Raw genomic sequence first — 22,654 nt, 5'->3', positions numbered from 1 at the left:
GGCGGACAACGCCCGTGATCACAGCGCCGGAAAACATCACATCACATTCGACGTGCCGGTGGCAAATTTGTTACATAGGGCGTGCCTCCATTTAGCTGTCATTTCGTGCCGCCTCCGGAGGCTCAGTCGTCTGAAGAAAATCTGCCCAAGAGCTCAGATTAATAAAACGCGTTTCAGGCGAACAGCGGCAGGAGTTTCCGGCCCGGTGAGTCCGCAATGGGGGAGATTCGGAAGTCCCAGTGGAGGCGTGAAGCATGGCGAAATAAAACAGCAACGTGTCCGCTCGGTAGTGCGACGCAATGTGTTTTGTGATCGGGATGTATGTCTCCCGACGTAAATATCACGTAAGGTAACAGCCGGCTCCCTTTTCTAACCTCCCTTGCCTCACGCAGCACTTCTTCCGTGACGTCGTGGGAGATGTCAAGCAGGATATATCCGCTCGAGAACAAACAAAACTTTCCTCGCGCCGGAACGGCTGTTGTATCCTTTTAAACGCTCGTTTGGGTTTTTTTTTAGCGTTTACACCACTCATCAGATTGCACTGTTCCAATAAAACGACAGATACGTTATCTCATGCAATGCTCGTCCTGAAGATCTCACAGCAGTTTTCGGCTTTCCACAGTATAATTTCAGAATTTCGCAGAAGAATGGAGTTTTTTTGGGATAATTATGCAAAACAAAGGCGATGCCAGAGGTTATCATGCCAGACGACGAATAGCACCTTTAGTGACTGACGTAACTGAGAATGACAGGGCTAGACGGTTCTGACCGTGGGAAGGAGACAAAAGGTTGATTGCAAAGTTAAACTTAAACAACAAATTAAAAACCACCACGTCCCACGCTTCGGTCGGAGAATACGATCTATACAACCCTCCGGCTAGATCACTGTTCCTTCCGATCCATCGTGATTTGTGCTTGAAATAGGACTTGATGCCTAGGTAGCTGTCCACATCCCACGCCTAATGCAGATCGCCTTCGGCTTATTCCTCCGCGGGCAGTGCACACGGCCTTGAGGGACTGAGGAAGTTTCTTTGCCAGCCGTTGAGTTCGGTACAGAAGCGCAACGAAGGAGTGTGCCGGGCTTTTTGAACCCTGAGTTGGGACATTAAAGACGGTGTTTAACATTTGTATGGTGTTTTGAACTGAAAAAAGTAATTTCGGAGATCATTTAGTGCAGCCCACAGCCCTAACCCTTTCAAGACTCAAAACCCTCCAACTTCTAGGTTTAACGCTCGCGAACGTACGCAGACTATTTTGTGCAGACTTCCCAAGGGTACCTAGGTATGCAAAACGTAACAGGAACACAACGCGAATACAGCGGACACCAAGCCTGGTGGGAGCTCTACCCACCGGTTTATATATAAGAACCTGCTGCCAGATACTGACTCCAACCTCTCAGTCAGCTCAGTCACAAGCCCGTGCAATGCAGCGTCGGCAAAGCAGGGTGAAAGCGACTCGACGTTCTCGCGAATGCCAGTAATGTACTAATGCGAATGCGAGCAATGAGCGAATGTGGTAGCGCCGTATTGTCAATGGTTAAGCGGCCAAATTGAGGGCTTGAGACCAGAGCGTGATCAGCGGCTTCAACGGGCATGCCATCGCTGGCGCGGCCAACCTGTCTCCGAAGTCGAGACCTTTCGCTTGCTCGCCGCCTCTGCAGGACATGGCTCGCTGTTTTCGTACCGGCGGCCTCCTTCCAGTACCATTCCCAAGGTCTCGGACGACAGAGGTTAGGCCTTGATCGTCTCAGGACCCAGAGTGGCGTATGTAGCCCTCTGACTAACATTCTGAGACCTTAGCCCTGTCCCAGCTTGCCTGATGGACCCATGGGCTCGGACGAGTCCCTGCTCGGTACCCACTAGACCCCTTTCCTTAGTGTTAGGGCCTTTGACTGACAGAATGGTTCTCTCACTGCCTCAGGGTCATCTGAGCGACGCAGGAAGCTCTATGACAAGACATTCTTGGACGCCTGCCCCGCGCATTTCGTTTGTTACATTTGGCTCGTGGGGCCGTTGAGGAAAGTGACGACATACGTCCCAGGTATCCGGTACCCCTTTTTGGAAGGCATGCGGAAAATGGTTTGGTACATTGTATGTGCTCAGTACGCCAAAAAGTTTGACCAAATAGCTCAACATTGAATGTCATCAGGTCAACAACCTTTCATTACATGTTGTGACGTCCTTTTTTGCACTAAATGGTGCGGGTCGTATACATTCGGCCTTAGCCCGATATCTTCAGCTTTTTATCTGGGGGAGCATTTCTGACCACGGGCCAGAATTTTACCGAATCACGCGCAAACGTCTCTTCGAACAAAAACACGGCTGACATTTGAAGGACCTCTTGAGGACTGTTCTTGTTGTGAATGCTTTACAACCACTCTCAGCGGCGTTGATGATAAACAGTATCTGAGGTAGAAGGGTACATTCTCAGAAACATTCGATGCTGATAGCGGCGACGGTCGCAGATGCTGGCACTTTAATAGTGCCAGACTGAATACACACCTTCCCTCCATGGTCTTCCCACCCATTTTTATAACCCATAATTTAATAAGTATGGTGGGAAAATCGTTGTAACTTTGTATCCATGTTCCATCATATAACAGTATTTGGTAAAAGGCATGCAACGCTTTTTCCGGAGCGAATCCCGGGAATTCCGAATTACATGGCCTTGGTGGCCGTAGACCTTCCGCCCACGATCTTTGGTTACTGGCAGAGATTGCGACAGCAACCTCGATTCCGAAAAATGATTGTATTGGCCTGTGTGGCATCACATATTGCTCTTGCATAATACCCTCGATATTGCACTAGAGTTTCGATGTAGGGCAGAAATTGCTAGAGCGATCTCGGCCCCGGAATATCATTGCGCCGGTCCCGAATGGTATTGCATATTGTAACACGCTCGCGCTGATGTCAAAGGACTACGACGCATAGCAATGAACATATTACTTCACAAACAGGATGACGGCCGGCCCGGACCTGTCGGCGGTGTTGACAGTTACCTATTGCCCGCGTCGAATTCGACCGGCCTGCTGTCTCACTCATAGGTTGGTATTAACGGGCAAACTTCTGCACGAATGTAAATGTGATAATTTCATGTCCATCGTGATGATAAATAACTGCGAGGCTCAATATGTTTCATCCAATGCAAATTCAGCACTGAAACAAGGTATATGACAATGTTTCTACAAAAAGGATCTTCCCGCAACCAGAGCCCGCATAAAATCACTAAAACGCAGATTTGTGTATAAGCATCCCGGAAAAAAACTAATGCTTGCCCGTGTGTGTGGTCTTAGCAACGGGTGACGTCATCTCCAATGTTTGTCAGTGTGTAACCTCAGCAACGAGTGACGTCATCTCCAACGTTTGCCGGCGCGTGATCTCAGCAGCGCACCTGTGGACGATGTCCCCTGCGAGTAACAAGATCACAGGGAAACGTCACCGATTCCGGGCCACGTGCTTGCGGCCGCCAATGGCCCAGCGGCAGCGCGCAATACCGCAGTCCCATGGGCATCGATCGGCCGCTCGCACGGCGTCCCTGAGGGCTGCGGCGGCCAGCCGGGCGGGACCGGGCCGCCACGTTATCGCGTGCTGGCGCGGGCCAGACAAGCGCGGCCCACCTGCAACGCCATGACGCGCCCAGCAGTATGGCTTTGGTTTTTCTGCCGATATGACATCACCAGTGATGACGACATACGATGTATCACCAATGATGACGTCATACGATATGCCATTATCAGCGATGACGTCATTCGATGGAAATCATAGATTACTGAAAACAATATGGCGGAACGGCTTCAAAGTGAAGGGCTCTGCTTACCCAGGAATCCACTGTTGCGTCGATTGCATGCGGTTGCACTTCAATGGAGATCGTTTAATGATGCTGATTATTTAATGGGGATGTTTGTCGTCATTGGGGATTTACGACGCGCTCAGCAGCGGAGGTCATATAACGCCGCCGACTGCGGATGTTTAATGACTAACGATATATATATATATATATATATATATATATATATATATATGTTGTGTGCCAATTATGGTTATGGTATATATATATATATATATATATATATATATATATATATATATATACGACTTACGTTCGCTTACCCTGACCGCGTCGTTTGACACACATGCCGACTGCAGAGCAGGCTGGTCATTATTCGTGACGTCATGCTGGGCACATCGCATGCTATGTTGTGTGCCAATTATGGTCGCCGCCAAACGCCATCAAGGGCATCGGCTTGCTGGCGGTTGATGATGGTGAATCACGCCGGAGCCTCCAACTTGAGGTGAGAGTGTTCAGGTCGTAACACGTCACAATCGGACAAAAACGCGCCCTACAACGGCTCCTCGTCGCGTCCAGTGTTCTCTCGTCTGCACGCTGTTCACATCTTCGTTCTGTGCCGACAAACTTCGTGGATATGAGGAATCAAGAATGGAGCATTTTTCAGACTTCCTTAAAGAATGGAGCTTTGACCATTGCGGGAACAGGCTGGCAGGGTGCATACACTCCCTGAGATCGAGAGCATAGGCAGTGGACGGGGAGCTGCAACAGGCTGGCCGGGTCCCAACACTCACCGAGATCGAGAGCATAGGCAGTGGACGGGGAGCTGCGACGGGCTGGCCGGGTCCCAACACTCACCGAGATCGAGAGCATGGGCGGTGGACGGGGGAGCGGCGACAGGCTGGCCGGGTCCCAACACTCACCGAGATCGAGAGCATGGGCAGTGGACGGGGAGCGGCGACAGGCTGGCCGGGTCCCCGCACTCACCGAGATCGAGCCGCCAGAAGTCGCGCAGCGGCAGGTTGCCGTTGCGTCCGCCGAGCACGAAGATGGCACCGTCCAGCAGGCAGGCGGCGTGCTTGGAGCGGGCGCAGGGCAGGCGGCCCTCGGCCTCGCCCACCACCGGCTGCCACATGGTACGACGCCGCCTGCGGGCGTCAACCAGCGTCAGTGGCGTCACCGCGTTCACTGTCACCAGTCCGCACAGACCCATGTCGCTTGGGCCGGGTTCACCAACCGCTCCGGCGCTGCCGCTGCCACTGCTGGCGCTGCTGGCGCTGCTGGCGCTCAGCGGCTGGTCACACCCCAGAGGGCTCTGCAAGAGCCGTTGATCGTCGGCAGTGACACGCGACGGCTCCCACAGACGCGACACCGCTCCTAGGGGCTCGAGCGACACGCGAGGCCGACCTCTCCGCGCCACACGCGCGTCTGAGGCGAAACGTGCGCAGTGACGCACGGCACTCCGGCGACCCTCCGCTCTGCGCGCGATAAGATAGAGCGGAGACGCAAAGTGCGAGATCTGACGCGAGATTAGGCATCTCGGGTCAAAGGGCTGCACAGATTTCAGACAGAGACAAAGGGGACTGGAGATCCTGCCCTATGCCCCGCACTGCGGTAGGGCAGTTGGCAACACAGAGCAAAGCGGGACAGCAGAGCACAGCGCATGGCACGGGGTAGTTACAGCACCGTGGTAGCACGGCTGTCGGTAGAAGCTCATGCACTAGCACTAATGCTGTGGAACCGGTAATGCATCTTGCGACGCGCGAAGCCGTGTGCGTATAGTAAATATCATATGTAATAAGACATATTCAGAAGAGTTTTAAAAGTCACGAATCATGTTTCTGTTCCAGGTTGTGATTAACACAGGGTTAAATGAATTTGGAAAGTGCCTTGCGATATCCGAGGACGATGGCGCAATCCAGCAAAGCCATTTGTAGAGATGGCGCTGCATGCCGAAGATGACAAACCATAACCAGCAATTCGGCTATTCCTGCCCTTTCACACAACCGCTTCATTCTTATTCAAAGGTCGCTTTCGTGAACATCACATTCCCTGCAACTCGCGGCCTCAGGGGCGCAGGCAGGGGCGCAGGGGAACACGCTCCCCTCGGCCCCCTGGGAGCCGATGATAATGGGCCCGGCTGGAAGGCTCGAAAGGCCACAGGGGCTGGCCGGCCGACGATCGTATCGACGCCCTCTGGCCGTCTGCGGGCCGGGCCTTGGAAGGTCAGTCAGTCTGTGCCCGGCACGGAACATCGCGGCGCGCCGGCTTCTGAGGAACATCATACGCAAGAAGACCGCGGCGCCGAATACGCGCAATATGCTCGGCCTCTGAAGAACACCGTACGCAAGAAGACCGCGGCACTGAACACGCGCAATATGCTCGTGTTCGTTCAGAGCATGATGGCGGGAATGTGCGGGGGCAGGGCTCCACGACGTGCCACAGGCAGCTGGCATTCCTTGGATTCTCAGACCGCGAATCAGGGAGGCATCCGCCGGCAGGCGGAGGGCGTGGCGGTGTGACGCGCGCTATCGTCCGCACATTGTGTGCGTTGACGCGTGTTGTCTAGAGATTCAACATTTTGCTATCAGTGTCCACTGGCCATCTACGCCGGTACCGAAGTGAGTACTGATGCACTGGAAGAGTGGCTGGTGCAGCATGGCCGGTACGTTAAAGGGTACGGTCGTGTAGAGAGCACCGACGCCGCTGGCCCAGATGATGCTCTGGTACCGCAGTACCCATTTTGGCACCGACTACCGGTACATCGACGTATGCATATCCATGTACCATGTACCATGTGCCAGCATATTATGTACAAAAGTGGCGCCGCTCCAATTCACACACATGCCACATCAAGTTACTCATTATGTGGGTTTGGTTTGGAAGTATTCTCAGTCGTAAGCAAGCGCGAAACCACGGGGAGGCGTAGATTCGACAGGCGTGTGAGCTTGTCTTCTACCTGAAAGGGCTTCTCAGCCCGCGGGCGCCAGAGGCGAGGAGGTGAAACAGTAGCATCGTCACCAAGTGATCTACACGACGTTTATAGGCTTTGACAAAGACACATCCAGAGGGTTTGCTGAATTGTCCTGATGCGTTTTGCATCAATAAAAGGTGGGTTCAAACTATACCTGGTTTCCATACGCTGCACCTTTTCCCACTATCCAACCAAATCAGACCTCCCCTTAAAAACAGGCTCTGCCATTCGTCCCCTTCTCCGAAGAAGAGGTCGTCCCGATTCGCTTGCCCCGAAAATACGCCCCGTCACGCCTCTCCGCTCGAGAGCGTCACAGTCAAACTGCACTGAAGACAGGCCATGACGCCTCGCCGGCTCCGGGCAGCCGTTGCGGCCCGGCCGTCCGGCGGCGCGGGGTCGGGCCGAGTCGCCGCCGTCGGTCCGAGACGCGTGACCGGCCCGTAAATCGAGGTCGCCACCCCGGGCCCATTCCTTTCTCACCTCAGATCCCTGGACGCCGACAATCCTCCGCAGCGTGCGGCGGCCGAGAACGATGCCGTGACGGCCCGCAGGTGCAAGTGGTCTAGAGACGACGGACAGCGGACAACGGGCAACCGATAGCCGACAGCGGAAAAACAGACGGACTGACAGCCAGACGGACAAACGGATGGATGAATCGGTCACCAGCGGACGCAGACAGGGACGTGCCGTGTCTGCCCTAGCGTGCCCTAGCCGGCCACGGCGGCCGGCCGAGTTCGCGCGTCCGTATTGATTTTCGAGGCCCTGCAAACGCCTTCTGTGGCCGCTCCAATGCGCGTGCTGGCACGGGCGCCAGTCTGGCGGCGGGCTGACGAGCCTGCCGCCGCGCCGCCCGGCTGGACGCGCTCTGGGCGTGCCGTCCGGATGGGGACAGACAGTCACGCTGGGCGGCGTGCCGTCCGGGCGGGGGCAGACAGCCACGCTGGGATAATGTCCGCACGCCGTGTCGCGCCGATGTGGAAAAACTACTTTTACTGGGATGTAGTCGAGCTGTCACACGAATCAGACAGACCGTCCGACGGGAGGGGCAGGGAGGAGGAAAATAGAGCGATCCTCTCATGCCTGACGAAGCACGACAAAGCAAACATGCAGTACTTTTTGCGGAATTTGACAACAAGCGGAAAACATCGGTTCATAAACGACATCAAATCAATTAAATTTTGGCAACGTATTTTAGGATCGAATGTCCCAGCAGCAGTGATCACGTTGCTCAGACAGAATCTCGTGCTTCGTTGTCCTCAGACATCGGCATCACACGCCATCGGAAAGAGGAAACATCGATGACCCGATCCTTTATTTGCTATTTCTTGGGTTGATTGGAACGAGGTTCTTCGCTTCCGACACTAACGGAGAACCGTCAGCTTAGTAACGAAGATGAAACGGAGTTTGACACGGACGCTGCCCTTCGACGCGACGTTGTCACGCCACATAAATGCTCTGCTACTTCAGCGGAGCGTGATGCGCCGTTTGTGATTTACAACCCAAGCCGCCTGATTCCTGGCGGTGCGGATGGACACCGACACAGCGGCTGCACACTCCTGGCGATGCGGCTGGACACCGGCACAGCGGCTGCACACTCCTGGTGATGCGGCTGGACACCGGCACAGCGGCTGCACACTCCTGGTGATGCGACTGGACACTGGCACAGCGGCTGCACATTCCTGGCGATGCGGCTGGACACCGGCACAGCGGCTGCACACTCCTGGTGATGCGGCTGGACACCGGCACAGCGGCTGCACACTCCTGGTGATGCGGCTGGACACCGGCACAGCGGCTGCACACTCCTGGTGATGCGACTGGACACCGGCACAGAGGCTGCACACTCCTGGCGATGCGGCTGGACACCGGCACAGCGGCTGCACACTCCTGGTGATGCGGCTGGACACCGGTACAGCGGCTGCACACTCCTGGTGATGCGGCTGGACACCGGTACAGCGGCTGCACACTCCTGGTGATGCGGCTGGACACCGGTACAGCGGCTGCACACTCCTGGTGATGCGACTGGACACCGGTACAGCGGTTGCACATGTCGCCGAAGCGTCAGATTAGGCAGGCGCCGGTGCCATCCGATGGTAAGGAAATGGAAGGTAGGAAGACCATACGCCTGAGGTGACTTACGAAGGATTTTCAGGCTCACCCGCGTCCCACGAGATGGTCACTTTTTAAAAAATAACTCCATTTCGCTACATTTCGGCCCCCAAGTGACCTCCTCGAAGCGCCCGCAAACCAAGCGCAGGAATATGTGAAAGTCATGGACATATGTTTCATGCCAAACGCCCTAGGGCTTGTTCATCAAGACAGATGATGATTTTGTCAACGCATGAGATGCGAAGCAATTGCGCTGAAGTCAAACGCAAATCTATATCGATGGTACATACATTGCCCGGTGCACTCATTTAATCACAATGCATCTTTCCGGCACTCGCAAATATGACATGGCGTGGGAAATCCTGCATCCAGAAGCAAGTGATCCGATCGGGAATTCATCTATGAAGTAAAGGTGCATGCCTGCATGCGGGATTGGTAGGATGTTATGTTGGTGTACCACGTCCTCCATACAAATCGCAGCCCGCCCTATGCATGGCTAAAATGTCCACTATGCCTACCACCACACCACCTCGCGAGACTCGAATGCACACTCCGCCTCTTCACCCGGCCCTGACCCGGCTCCTAAGCGGCACACCATTGACCGGAGGGGCAGGTTTGACCCATCTCCCCGCTTATCTCAAGAACGGCCGGGCCCAATTTTAAATTCAAATGACAATCGATGGCACCATGGCGTGCGGTCTCGGACCACACCACAAACTAAGCGGCTTCCGACTCCCCGGAACAGCGCCGCCGCGGCAGACCTGAGCCCTGCCGCCCGCTGCCGCCGGTCTGGGTCCGCCAAGGTACCGGCAAAAGGCGCTGCGATGGATTTCTAGCCACAGTATTGAGTCCAATGCTTATTATTTTGAGCGTACCACTTATCAACATTTGTGTTATTTGATATAGCCATTTCAATGTGCAAAAATGAAACATACAACTTTATGTCGTATAAATGATGAAGTAATCGGCTCACATTTCCCATTTGCATATACGAAATATATTCGTTCATTCGGTCTGTACATCACACTGACTCCGGCACGCACTCTTGTTAAAAATCAACAAACACAACGTCACACTGATGTTACTCATGTTTGATCTATTATGGCTTCCGTTTTGTATTTTGGCACAGTGCAAAGGATTGATGACTGGAGCGCAAGCAAAAATCGTACAAATATCTTAACGCTTTTTTGCATTATTGTGAATCATCGACAGGGCCAGGCGGATTGGCCAACCGCTCGGTTAATGCCGGATAAATCAGCCGAAAATGAAGTGTGTGGCAAAAAATATACGAAGTATTAAGAACCTAAGCACTGAAACAAAAATAGCAGACAGTTAAAAGTAATGCGGGGTGTCAGCATGTTAACCACGCATGTGCGGCAGGAGTATCAAAGTATGCAATCAGCATGCACATTAAGATAAATAATTCATTGAGTTCTTCCCTGCGCCTGCGCCTGTGCGACCCCATTGCGATTATTGTTTACGGTGGTTACCGGCGTGTCATAGATGCGATGTCCAGTCCCTCGTGTATCGTGGGAGCCCATGGATCGGAATACAATACTGGACACGGTGAGTCTGTCACACGCGATGGCATACGGTGGACCTACTGTCATAATGCAACGTGGTCCGGTTGACATTCCGGCATAATTTGGAAGCTGTGAAGAGTACGGACGGATGGTGAGTGGATTTTGCTCTACAATGGCGGTGTAGCTCGGACTTGACTCTCAGAAAATAAGCTACAGACAGCATCGTGTAGTTAGAACCCTCATAGACGGTCACAATTCAGGTGGACGACAGTCTCCTTTATCGCGCATCACGTCCACCACGCCAAACTTGACAACGTCTTTCCAGCGGTATCCCACCGTCATGCCGTTATGACCTCCGGCGTCGCGCCGCGCTCATACCTAAACTTGACCGACGTGAAAAAGAGGAGTTTGCTTGACTTTTGTGTGTGCGGGGGGGGGTCGAGTGTGTTTTTATCATCGCCGCATCTTCTTTTTGTCCTGTAACCTGTGACCCATCAGCGCACATCAAACATGAAGCCATGCATGCGGAACGATCCGTAGTGAATAAATGAAATATGACACGACGCCACCGTCTCAAAATCAAAGCTCAATCACGAATGCTCATCCCCTGTCTTCTACTTGGCGTGTGCTTGGCAACAGCTGTAGACAAAGGACCGTCACGGTCTCTGCGGAGCGGCCCCAGTCGCCGTCACTCGTGAGAAATGGCCGGGCACGGTGGCACCGGCCGTCGCAGCTGCGGCGCGCTCGGCGATCCGGCCTCGGCGCGACTTCCACGGAGGTCAGTGACCTGCCGCCACCACGTGACCCCACACGGTCCGGTGGGCCGCGGCTCAGTCGTGGTTCGGTAACAGCCCGCAGTCCTGAACACAGTCGAGGGACGTCGATTGCGGGAGGGCACCACTTAAAGGGAGTGTTCCACATTCATATGGGGTTTTGAAATGAAATAGCCAGTGTAAAGGCCTTTCGGTGCTGTTCATAATTTTGCCCTTCTTGAGACCTGAGCCCCTCTAGTTTCTGGGTTGCATGCCGGCAAAAATGGGAAAGGTATATCGGGGAGAGTATTTCAAAGTCACCTTGACATTCATGACGTTATAACAGCGCCATTAAATCATCCTGCCATTCCATAAGCCATGCAGCGATCCGGGCCGATAAGAATATGATTATCGAGGAGTTCGTATTTGGCGTTTGTGAGTGCGATTTCCAGATATAAAGGACGTCAATTGGCTCTCAATCAAGTTTGTGCAAAGTACAATGGCATAATCACACCGTGACGCATTGAAGAGCATATCTACTTAACAGAAAATTGTGCTCTCTAGAGCAATCTTTTCCACTTAAGAATTGCACCAATAGTTGAAGGTAATCCTGTTTCATGATATCTGTTTGCTTGCTGCTTTCATCATATCTGCTTGCTTATTATGCTTGCTCAAATATCTTTACATATGAAACATTTACCTTAACAAGCCTAAAGAGCAACTGATACACCAGGCTTTGGTTGGACGCGTGGATTAAATAATAATTTTCTGACCGCAATATGCTCATAGATCGCAGCAGATCACTACCAAGTACAAACGACTAATGTGCGACAGACCACCATCCCAGTTTCACCAACCGACGTAGTTCCGGACCCCAGTGCTACAGAACTGCACACATAGCTGTATCATGGTGCTCCGCGGCCCAGTGCTGAGGAGCGTGACTTTCAATTACGTTTAAAAAGCTCCACTCCGTGGGATGTCTGCTGTCATAAAGATTACTGTATTCAACCATGCTGGCGTGGCAGGATGGGATTCGTTGAAACCAGTCAGGGCCAAAAATAGGCGCTTGGCGGCGTTAACTATTAAAACCGCTTGAATGTCTCCTAAATGGATTGTGAAAAGTGCTACCTCTGTGACAATCGTAACAAACCGCCCCGAAGCCCATTTGTCTAGAGATTCCTGGCGCGTTTCTCAGGGAAGGGCGATTAAAGGCGCGCCAGGCGATTAAAAGGCGGGCCAGTCTGAGCTTTAGCGCAGAAAATGAATTTGATACAAAAGAGAGAGAAACGTCTTCAGGTCCTGGTTTCTCGCCATTATGAGTTTAAAGCTATCACACTGATTATAAACGGCATTCACTATGCTAGAAGGTACTGGCTAAACGACGTTATAGTACCAAACAACGATTGTATTGGTATTGTTCAATGTCTCGAGCTGCGCTCATCCTCAAGAATGACCATCCTAAGGTAGTTGTTGCTGTGCGACAATTTTTGCGCCATTCACCCTGACGAAAGTTTGATCGGCCCGTTTGGCGCGGGGGCTCCAAAAACACTCAATATGGGATATCATAACATTAATTCCCCAAAAGCATCAAATCGAGGAGACACATGGCGCTCCAATCTTTGCTTTCACCAGGAACCAAATTCTAAAAGGACATGACAGCCCATATTTAGGAATGCCCAGCTGCATGGTTCACTCCAGCCGGGGCGCTCAATCACATACAGACTGTACGCCGCCCGGGCGGTCGATCCTGGAGGGCGGGCGTGCGCGACCGCAGCTGGCATACACGACCAAGGGCGGCCGATCCTGGAGGGCGGGCGTACGCGACCGCAGCCGGCATGCACGACCACGGGCGGCACCCCGCCGGCCAGGTGCTCACGGTCCTGAGCCGGGCGTGGTCGCTGGAAGGCCAGGCTTTATCGGGCCAGGATCTATCGGGCCAGTGGCAGGTCTGGTAACACCGACCCGGGGTAGAGCCGTGGTATCTCAGGCCAGTGGCAGGTCTGGTAACACCGACCCGGGGTAAAGCCGTGGTATCTTAGGCCAGTGGCAGATCTGGTATCACCGACCATGAGAAACACCGTGATACCTCAGGCCCAGGCGCCGATCCTGAAAGAACTTGTTCGCTCGGTCGATCTCTACATGATCGAGCTCTCAAGCCCATCCACACACATGATGAAGCCATTGACCCTGGCTGCCCCGCCCCATTGGCTGCAGCGCCGAGGCGCCCGCGGGGCTCACTGAGGCCTCGCGTCTAGAGCCAGCGGATCTTGCTGCCAGGCTGGCGGAAGGCACGGGGACAAGCCCGGAGCGCACCTGCATCACCTCTGGTGATGCTGATCACTGGGCGACAAGGCAGGCCGACACTCGTCCATGCCGCACAGCTGGGATTTTCGCTCGACTGACGTGTGGCTGGGAAAATTATGAGTCCAGGCGGCGGTCCATGAGGCGGGATGCCGTGTGAATGGGTCAGGTGCGGAGCGCTCAGAGCATGAGGCCAATAGAAGAGACGACAAATATAAAACCCTGGCACCGCTCCATGGCGGCGCCAGTCCAGAAGCACGGGTACCGGCCTTAAACCGGCAAGGTTCGGTCGTCGCCGGCACCGGTGACTGTTTTCAACGTATTCTATGCGGGCCAACATTGGCGACACCGGCCAAGTGCCGGCATCTACCAGCCCCAGCACCGCTCCAGCGCCTGCCGCGAGACTGGGGTGGGCACCGGCTGGGCGTATCACAGTTTCACAAATCTAGTTCCGGGCTTTTTTGAGTCCAAGACATCCGGTGCATATTGCACACAACGTCTAAGTATGACTAAGCGGTTTGTAAGGACCTCCACCCAGCCAGAGACCCACTGAACACGTGGAGGCAGGGCCACAGGTTCGGACGCAAGGCATAAGTATGCCATTCAAAGGCTTGGAAAACGTATAAATTTCACTGAGTGAAAACACATCGCAGTTTGCTCACGCTCAGCAGAGCTAAACGCTTTCGCAAGCGAGCAGCTAAGCCACGCGCGCCGCGCTCAGTTCTGTTTATCACCCACGGCATCCTGTCCGCGAGAATCCATGCACTGTGCAGACGCAAACCGCATCTCGCTTCAAAGGAGCACTTTCCAAAAACGTTGTTTACCACGGCGGCATGCTATGGCAAGCCTGGAACCCGTTACCTACCTGTTCTGCCACGATGAAATATCCCCGCCAGCGAAGCGCCGCCGCCACAGCACCCGCTGGAAGCGTCCGCCACCCACGCGCCTCACGCCCGCACACCAGCCCACGAACTGCGCCTAGTGACGGGAGGCGACTGCGCGGTTGGTGCTGTAGTCAGCTGCGCGGGCGTTGGCGGCCACGCCGTTCCGTTATTGGTGGACGATTCAGACACAACGCGCCGACCGTGGCGCCCACACAGTGGCGGGCCCAGGAGCAGCGCATGGGAGGCAAGGCTCGGGAAGCGATGGCACGTAAGGGGCTCCACATGCGAGTATGTGAAGACTACTGAAAACCTAAGGACTGCCGAACACCTGAAAAAGCTAGACTGGGACATGACGCATTACATGCCAGAGGGAGAATGCGAGTGTCGGGCTTCATATGTACCAATCAGGCTTCAGGTACAGAACTGATGTGCCCGCACGACTTCACAGAGGTGACACCGGGATCTGACGGCTGGCGTCACTCGGTGGTACAAGTGTCCATATTAACGGGAAGGGAACAATCATTAGAGAGTCAATTCCCTGAACAGAATTGCAAGCGTTGCTATCTCGGATTCACGCCGGGGTGCGGGGCACCCATCTTCATCCGGCTTCCTTGACAACGCCTCCAACGCTTGCGCTTCGACAGTTTGTGCCGTCCTGCAAATGAAGCAGCGCTCAGAGGCGCTGCTTAGCAGCCCCTACGAAGAGCAAGTCCTGACCTCGCCCGTGCAGTCGGAACGCGGTTCCCTTCCCCAATGCCGTCAACGCCCCTGGCGCCGCCGACGGCCGTCGCTGTCGACAGGCCGGCGGCGGCGCCGGGGCGACGTACGACGGCGCGCGCCAGTCAGCCGCCCGATGACAATAGCCACTCCGTGGAACCGGATGCCGTGAGAACACACCAGCGCGCGCGCCCAGCCCAGCACGCCTGATTTGGGAGTGACGGCGCGCTGCCAGCTCCACTTAATGTGCCGCCGGCGTTGATGGTTTGAGGCACGATGCGGCCTGTCGCGGCCTGGAAGTGGCCAGGGTGTTATATGGAACCATGGATCCAGTGCACCTGTATTCTCATAGAGACTCGCGTTTTACGGACCGGTTTATGCGTGTAGCTATGACTGCACTGAAACCACAGATTGTCCAATACACTATGCCTAGTGCATCCGCACTGGAAGCTTTTAACACGCGTTCGGGTGGGGGGTCAAATTGACCCCCGAGGGCTTTTCCAGAACGGTTTCCGAACGGCGCGGCGTAGCTGCGCCAAATTTTGCATATCTTTAGACAACTTAATAGTGGATCGTTTAGAGCCAAAATTCAAATTTACCTTGTAAGGTCGCTGATCTATGGCAGGTCAACGTTGTTTTATCATTATTGAAGAAGCACTGTCATAACACCGTTGAAACACTACACTGTTGTTTCTGCGGTATGATTCCGCCACTATCTATTCCACCGGTTCTGTGCTTGGAACTTCCCTGCATCGTTCCACTACGCGTTACTATGTTTTGCGCACGGTGCACGAAAAACCGGCTGTGGCTGCTGGACGTGGCTGTTTTACTTCAGCTGAGCAGAGATCTGGCGGCCCACTCCCGCCCGACACCCTGCCGACACTGTGGCCCGACATTGCCTTCACTGTGGCCCAATACCCTGCCGACACTGCGGCCCGACACCCTGCCGACACGCGGCCCGACATTGCCAACACTGCGGCCGGACACTCTGCCGACACTCCGGCCTGACACCCCACCGACACTCCGGTCCAACACTCGGCCGACACTGCGGCCCGACATTGCCAACACCCGGTCTGACACCATGCCGGCTTCTCTTTCACTACCGTTAATGAACACGGCAGCGCGCCCGGCGAAGCAGAGGGAAGGGGGGGGGGGGGACGGCAACAAGGACGCCTACACGCTGAGACCAGCAGAACAGAGCGGCTAATCACAAAATCCCCCTGAAAAGCATGGCATTCTTCAGCTTTGGAATAACATGGAAAGGACAGGTTTTCCTTAGGAAAGACTGTTTTTGAAAAAAAAAATAATAATGCATTGGGATTATTCTTCACCAGCACCATGAGACCGAGCACGCTTACCTGGCCTAACAACAGACGCCAGGCGCTGACCTTCCAGTCACGGCTGAGGTCTCTTAGTGCCACCAACGGTGTCAATGTTGTGGTATGTTCTGAATGGCGCGGGCCCGGCCCGTGCCCTCCCCCTCCCCCTCCCTCGACTGTCCGACTGACGGCGTCAGTGTTGTGGTGCGCTCCGGACTGTGCGGTCTCGGCTTGTGCTCCCCGACAGCCCGGCTGACGGCGTCAGCGTCCTGCACCCTGGCAATATGATCCCGACCTGACCTAGCCGGACCCAGAATCTCGAGGAGAGCCGGAGACTTCCAGCAATGAGGATGTTGGTGATAGAACATCACAACACGCATTTTATCTCCAGAAAATGCATGCCGTAATGAGATGTTTTCTAGAAAATGCCGGTGACTATCGCTGTTCCTGTTGGGTCGTATAAAATGGGGTGGTTGCGCTGTGGGTGGTCAGGTTGACTTAGTTTGTGCCAGGTTGTGCCAGATGGATTAGAAGTTGTGCCAGAAGTTAGATCAGATCAGAGGTCAGGCCAGGGGGAGTCAAGCCTTCACCCCATTACCATTTGAATCATTGACGACCACTTCTCATGGGAATCTCATAAGAAACTCTCCCATCCCTGTTTGGTTTCGTGGCGGGCTAAATAATTCAGGCTCAAATACTTTTGGGACTCAAATACAAATGCGGACCGGGGCTTCCCTAGACTCGAACCCATGTTCCGTGAAATGATGGGACTCACACTCAAATAATTCGCCAAGGGTAGAATCCGGATTCGAACTGACTTGACTTGACTTGAGACTTGAGACACAAAGCCTTGAAATCGGACCAAGCCTTTGGTTTTTAAATACCGATGCCTACAACGGGTTAAGGCCAAATGTACGTGTGGAAAATGCACGTATACATTGCGTACGCAACTGTTTGTAAGCAAACGGACGTGAGGTATAAAGTTCGAATGCTAGAAGTACGCACGAAAAAGTTCGAAGGCACCTGGTCGTGTGTTTGTAAGAACGTATGGGTAATGTTGGCAACGCCAAAAGTTCGTTGGGACAAATATTTGTTCGGAAAAGCTTACATGCATTAATTATATACGCCATTGATCATAAGGAATTAAATGTGCGCAGATGTTCAAAGCGGATAAAGTTGGTTTGGTAAAAATACGTACAAACACGTTTGTGAGCAGCATAGGCGCGTGAGTGGGGGCCGAGGGTGCACTTCACTTTCTGAGAATGATGAGCATTAAGCCTGTGGTGATGCACGGGGAAAATTCATTTCGGCATGGTCGATTATATTTTTATGGATGGCGGTCCGGTACAGACCGACCACCAAGGTACCAAGTTACAGCTCTTGACAGCTATTAAATACTCTCGAAATTCGGTTTCCGATGACAAATCCAAGGCACAAATTCAAGTAGATAATTTCAAGCTCTATCCGGCGTACAGTTTAAAAAAGTGCCATGGGCAGTGTTGGGTCGGGTGCGAACAGGGTCTTAATCAAAGGGGGTGCACCAACCTATGCCTAGCTGATGCACCATTCTCTCCAAAATTCGTTTCACTTTATATGAGCAATCACATACCGGGTGCCACTGGCGCGTCTGCCCGCCGTATGCGACAACCGAGCTGACTCGTCGCATCCGTCAGCTGGCATCGGCTGGGCGCTCGAGGGCATCGGGTGAAGTCGCCACCAGAGGCGTCGTCAGGCTGAGGAATTATGGCGGAGCCTAACAAGCTCGGCGGGTGATCCACAGTGGACTTTTTTTTTCTTCTAATGTTTGTATCTCTAATACCCTTTATATTAAGGTAATCTTGCGCAGTTCTTGCGAAGAAGGTCATGCCATGAAGGTCATGCCATGAAGGTCACGAAGGTTGGGTAGGTCATAATACTTGCCTTGACCTATGCAATGGTTTCCATGGCCCGCCGCCCCCTACCCCCAGCTCTCCTCAGTTGACGGGATGTGAAAGGCCCGCTCAATGTGCATTCTAACGCTCAGCTCGCATCTGCATACGAAGTTTTGCGCACGTACGTGCCATCGCCAAACAAACTTCATCGCTGACACATTTTTGTACAAACTTTGTGTACTTCAGCTATCAGATATCGACGTAAGAACACTTGCTTATGTTTCTTTGTGGAGTGAACGTTTTCTTTGACGAACGTTAGAGCACGAAATTTAGGTACAAACGCTTGCTGACGACCTTTTTCCATGCGGACTTTTGCGCGCAGAAACATTTGCGTATGAGCATTTTACGATACAATCTTTATCGATTAGTACCTTTTTGGTTTGCGAACATTTACCCTATGCACAGCATATGCTGCGCATTTTGTTCCGAAGAGCATGAGGCATGCATAGTTTATCTTACGAGCAATAACTGTGCGTACTTTGTATCCCTACTTCTGTCGGTAACCCGCCCTCTGCTCAGTTCCCTTTACGTACGTCATTATACTGTCGCCTTTGGTAGGTGGCAGCCCATACGGCTTGCTACATGTAAAGATGGCGCTGATATAAGCCCTCACTCGACTTCATAGCACGCCGCCGGCACGAAGTCTTAGTAAAAGCGTTGCCATTCCCCAAGTTTTACCTTTACAGCAAGGGTGTTGTCCCCAACTTTCCCAGATGAAGACGACCGCGCGGGTCCAAGTCGTCTCGCAATTAAATGTTTTGGGATCGAACAAAAAGCGGGGTTAGCTCGGGTGAAACCCTAATGGTGAATGTCAGTGAACACTAGTGAAAGCGTTTTTTGAGATTCCAAAACTATGTTCTCGGCTTGCAGTTCGTTTGAATTGTTTTATCAGCTTTTTAGATTCTCAGCTATTTACACATCGCGTGCATATTTAATATAAATCATGTGAAGATAGCGTTAACATGAGCAGTCCCACAACATTCGGAACACGTTGCTCGCAGAAAATATCAGCGATCTACTTCGCCATCTGCACACACTATATGTTTTTAACGAGAGGGAAAGAGAAACCATGAATGGCCACGAATTGGTCCACGTAGAAGAACGCGTTGTCTCTGGAAATCATATGAAAAGGCAATCGCGCGTTCTCGCGCGCCCAGCACACCTCGCCTGGTGTGATCTGCAGCAGCCAAAGCCGTTCGATTTGAGAGAAACTGCTGTGCCGGCACTAGCTGTTTTTGCTCCTTAGGCTGGTAGCGCGCTGGCTGAAAGCCTGTTATGTAACTTGTACCACAAGTTGTTCTGTAACAGGATGGACGTTCTTAGGCAAACATCGGCTGTCCTTTTCATTTTGGACCTCATTTCGACCTACTCTATTGAATGCTTATAAGATCCCTTACCTTCTCACCTGGTTCCGGGAAAAGGACTCTATGTGTATAAAACTATATGCACATTATCGTTTCCGGCTGAAGACTGAAAGGTCACTGCGTCTCAGCGCATGGTGCCTGCCGGCCGTCATTCTGGAGACCCGGGGTCATTTTGTCATTGTAAAAGTTATTTCGATGCTAAGTCCAATGACGTGATTTGGGGGGGGGGAGGGAATTACAGTCTAGATGCAAGAAAACGTCGAGTTGTAAAGGTGAACACATTGATTGCACTCCGCTGGTAAACTCCTGCTATTGTGGCATAATGTGTCGCCGAGGACCGGTCATTACGGCTCGGCCCCATTCATTTCGTAGGATTTGGTCCGCGACATGGACCCACGTAGCGCCAGGGGACTTGATGGTCTTGCAGTGGTTGACGGTGGGGTGGTCGTGCCCGAGGTTACCCAGCCTAGCGTGAGAGCGATGCTTGTCGATGGGCAATGTGCTCCGCCTTTTGATATGCTCAGGGACTTTGAGCACTGTTACATGGGAGAATGACTCCTTGCGAGACTGATTTTGAATGAGTTCCGAAGTTCCCAAAGGTTTATTTTTGCATCGTTAATACCAAATGCCCAGATATGTTTGCATGGCATGCTCTTTCTGCGGTGGCATTGCTCGGACGAGATATGATATTTCCTCGAGCCTCGCGGCGGGCGAGAGCTGGTGGGTACAGAAAACATGTACAAAAACGCGTTCCAACATGCGCGAGCCGATGCGGACTGAAAAGACAGAACTGCCTACCAGCTACGTCTTACCGCATTACTAGCATTCAGAGTTATCAAGGTCTGCAGGCTCATCCCGATAGATGGGTGCAGTAACATGCTTAATATTAAACAGAACAAATAAGAACGCGGGGGGCAAATCAGGCTATATGGCAAACAAGCCAGCCTTAAACAGACATTTTGCTGGGATGATTGGAAGAGAACGTACGCTCTGGAAAATATTTTGGGGCGGAGCAGTTCACTGTGTCTAAATTGGGTGAAATGCAGCCTTTCCTTCCCCAGCACCAATTAGTGGATGCAACAATATAGAAGTCGCTCTGCTTCTTTTCCCTTGCAGGCATGCCTAGTAACTGGCACCTGCCAGACGGTTGGTCAATGCGTCCATTTGAGGATAACTGAGTACACTGCAACCAATCCAAAGCTTTGTGTGTCTTTTGCACTCGTCTAATGAACGGTGCCATCTCAATACACAATGCTGGTTTAAAGCCACCATGCATCACTACTCAACGTTCCATGCATAAATCAACCTTCGGCAGATTTATGTCAGTGGCGCAGAATCTAGCAAGAGAGATATGTGTCCAGGTCTCTGCCATCGTGTAATGCTTGCAACAGGGAACACTAAGAAAAGAGCCCAGCCACCGGCCTTTCAAACAGGGCGCGGGGTCGCTGCCGTCGCTGCGTTACCGGCATCCGACTCCACATCTCACCAAACGACTCAGGCCAAGTTCGGCGCGCAAAGGAAACAGTCATCTACGAACTGAAATTTTTCCTGTTGCTAACCGGATCTCTTCGATGCCTGGCGCGGTGATTTGTCAGCACATGCCTCAGCGTAAGCAAGCGAATCAGGCTCATTGTGCCCGGAGTCAAGTGTGTTAAACCACTTAAAGTTAAGCGATTGGAAAGGCAGTTGTCAAATACCGCATCGTATCTAAACTTGCGTCTATATGCCTCTCGATGGTACAGACTTTGAACTGCAGCAGTACACATATGCTGGAAAGCTGACGCCTCCTTCGTGCAAGGAACCTTCAGTCAAACAGCGCAAGCTGTGTTGTGTCACATGTGCGCCAGAAGCGTATTGGAATTAAGCTCTCTAAAAAACAATAAGTCGCATATTCGCTCTGGCATGGAACATGGGAAGTAACACTGCTCCTTCCGCATTATGAAGGGCCCCAGAAGAACGCTCTGAGAACCTGCTTCTAGCCCAACTCCACGTCCATTAGAAGCGCATACGGACGTGTTGGCCATGCCGCCATTGTTTGTGTGTGCTCACGTTGAGCGCTAGTGAGACCTGCGCACATCTCGTGCCTGAGACTGGACCGTGATGGCTGGGACACCTTGAGACCTTTGCTCACCTTGTGTCTGAGACTGGACCGTGATGTCTGGGACACCCTGAGACCTGTGAACATGTCGTGCCTGAGACTGGACCGTGATGGCTGGGACACCTTGAGACCTGTGCTCCCCTTGTGCCTGAGACTGGACCATGGTGGTTTGGACACCTTGAGACCTGTGCTCCCCTTGTGCCTGAGACTTGACCACGATGGGTGGGACGCCTTAAGACCTGTGTATATCTCGTGCCTGAGACTGGAGATGGTGGCTGGGATCTCCTGACGGATAATGAGTCGTTTGAGTCTTGTCACCATTTTTGCAATCACTAAAGCTTCGGGCCACTACAGAAATCCCAGTCCTGTGAATGACCATGAGGTTTTGCCGCCACTCTTGTCCTAAAACTGGCTGTGTGTTTTCAACCAGCTGGCCGCCCGGGGTACCGCTCGGCCGGCACCCCGGTCCTTGCAGCGCCGGGTACAAAGTGCGTCGCGCCGCTCGGGTGGTACCCCGTGCGGCGGGGCCGTGGCGCCCGACAGCACCGCCGGGGTACGGTGCGCGTCTCGCCGCTCGGGTGGCACCCCGGGCGGCGGGGCCGCGGCGCTCGGCCGCACCGTCGGGGTACGGTGCGCTTCGCGCCGCTCGGGTGGCACCCCGTGCGGCGGGGCCGTGACGCCCGACAGCACCGCCGGGGTACGGTGCGCGTCTCGCCGCTCGGGTGGCACCCCGGGCGGCGGGGCCGCGGCGCTCGGCCGCACCGTCGGGGTACGGTGCGCGTCGCGCCGCTCGGGTGGCGCCCCGGGCGGCGGGGCCGCGGCGCTCGGCCGCACCGTCGGGGTACGGTGCGCTTCGCGCCGCTCGGGTGGCACCCCGTGCGGCGGGGCCGTGGCGCCCG

General features: G+C 53.5%; 1 protein-coding gene across 1 annotated transcript in view; it reads right to left on the bottom strand.

Moving 5' to 3' along the window:
- LOC119089866 (tip elongation aberrant protein 3) overlaps positions 1–14,423 on the bottom strand; it is a 58,867-nt gene extending 44,444 nt beyond the window's left edge. The window contains exons 1-2 of the mRNA XM_037212674.1: positions 14,308–14,423; positions 4,774–4,934 (exon numbers count right to left, since the gene is read on the bottom strand). Of these exons, the coding sequence (XP_037068569.1) occupies positions 4,774–4,921 (148 nt within the window). The 5' untranslated portion in view covers positions 4,922–4,934; positions 14,308–14,423. The remainder of the gene's footprint in view (positions 1–4,773; positions 4,935–14,307) is intronic.
- Between the last annotated feature and the right edge of the window lie 8,231 nt (positions 14,424–22,654).

This window comes from Pollicipes pollicipes, unplaced genomic scaffold, assembly GCF_011947565.3.
Source record: "Pollicipes pollicipes isolate AB1234 unplaced genomic scaffold, Ppol_2.1 Scaffold_3087;HRSCAF=3621_pilon_pilon_pilon, whole genome shotgun sequence".
NCBI classification, from domain to species: Eukaryota; Metazoa; Arthropoda; class Thecostraca; order Pollicipedomorpha; family Pollicipedidae; genus Pollicipes; species Pollicipes pollicipes.
The sequence above is the reverse complement of the archived record's forward strand: the minus strand, read 5'-3'. Positions and strand labels throughout refer to the sequence as shown.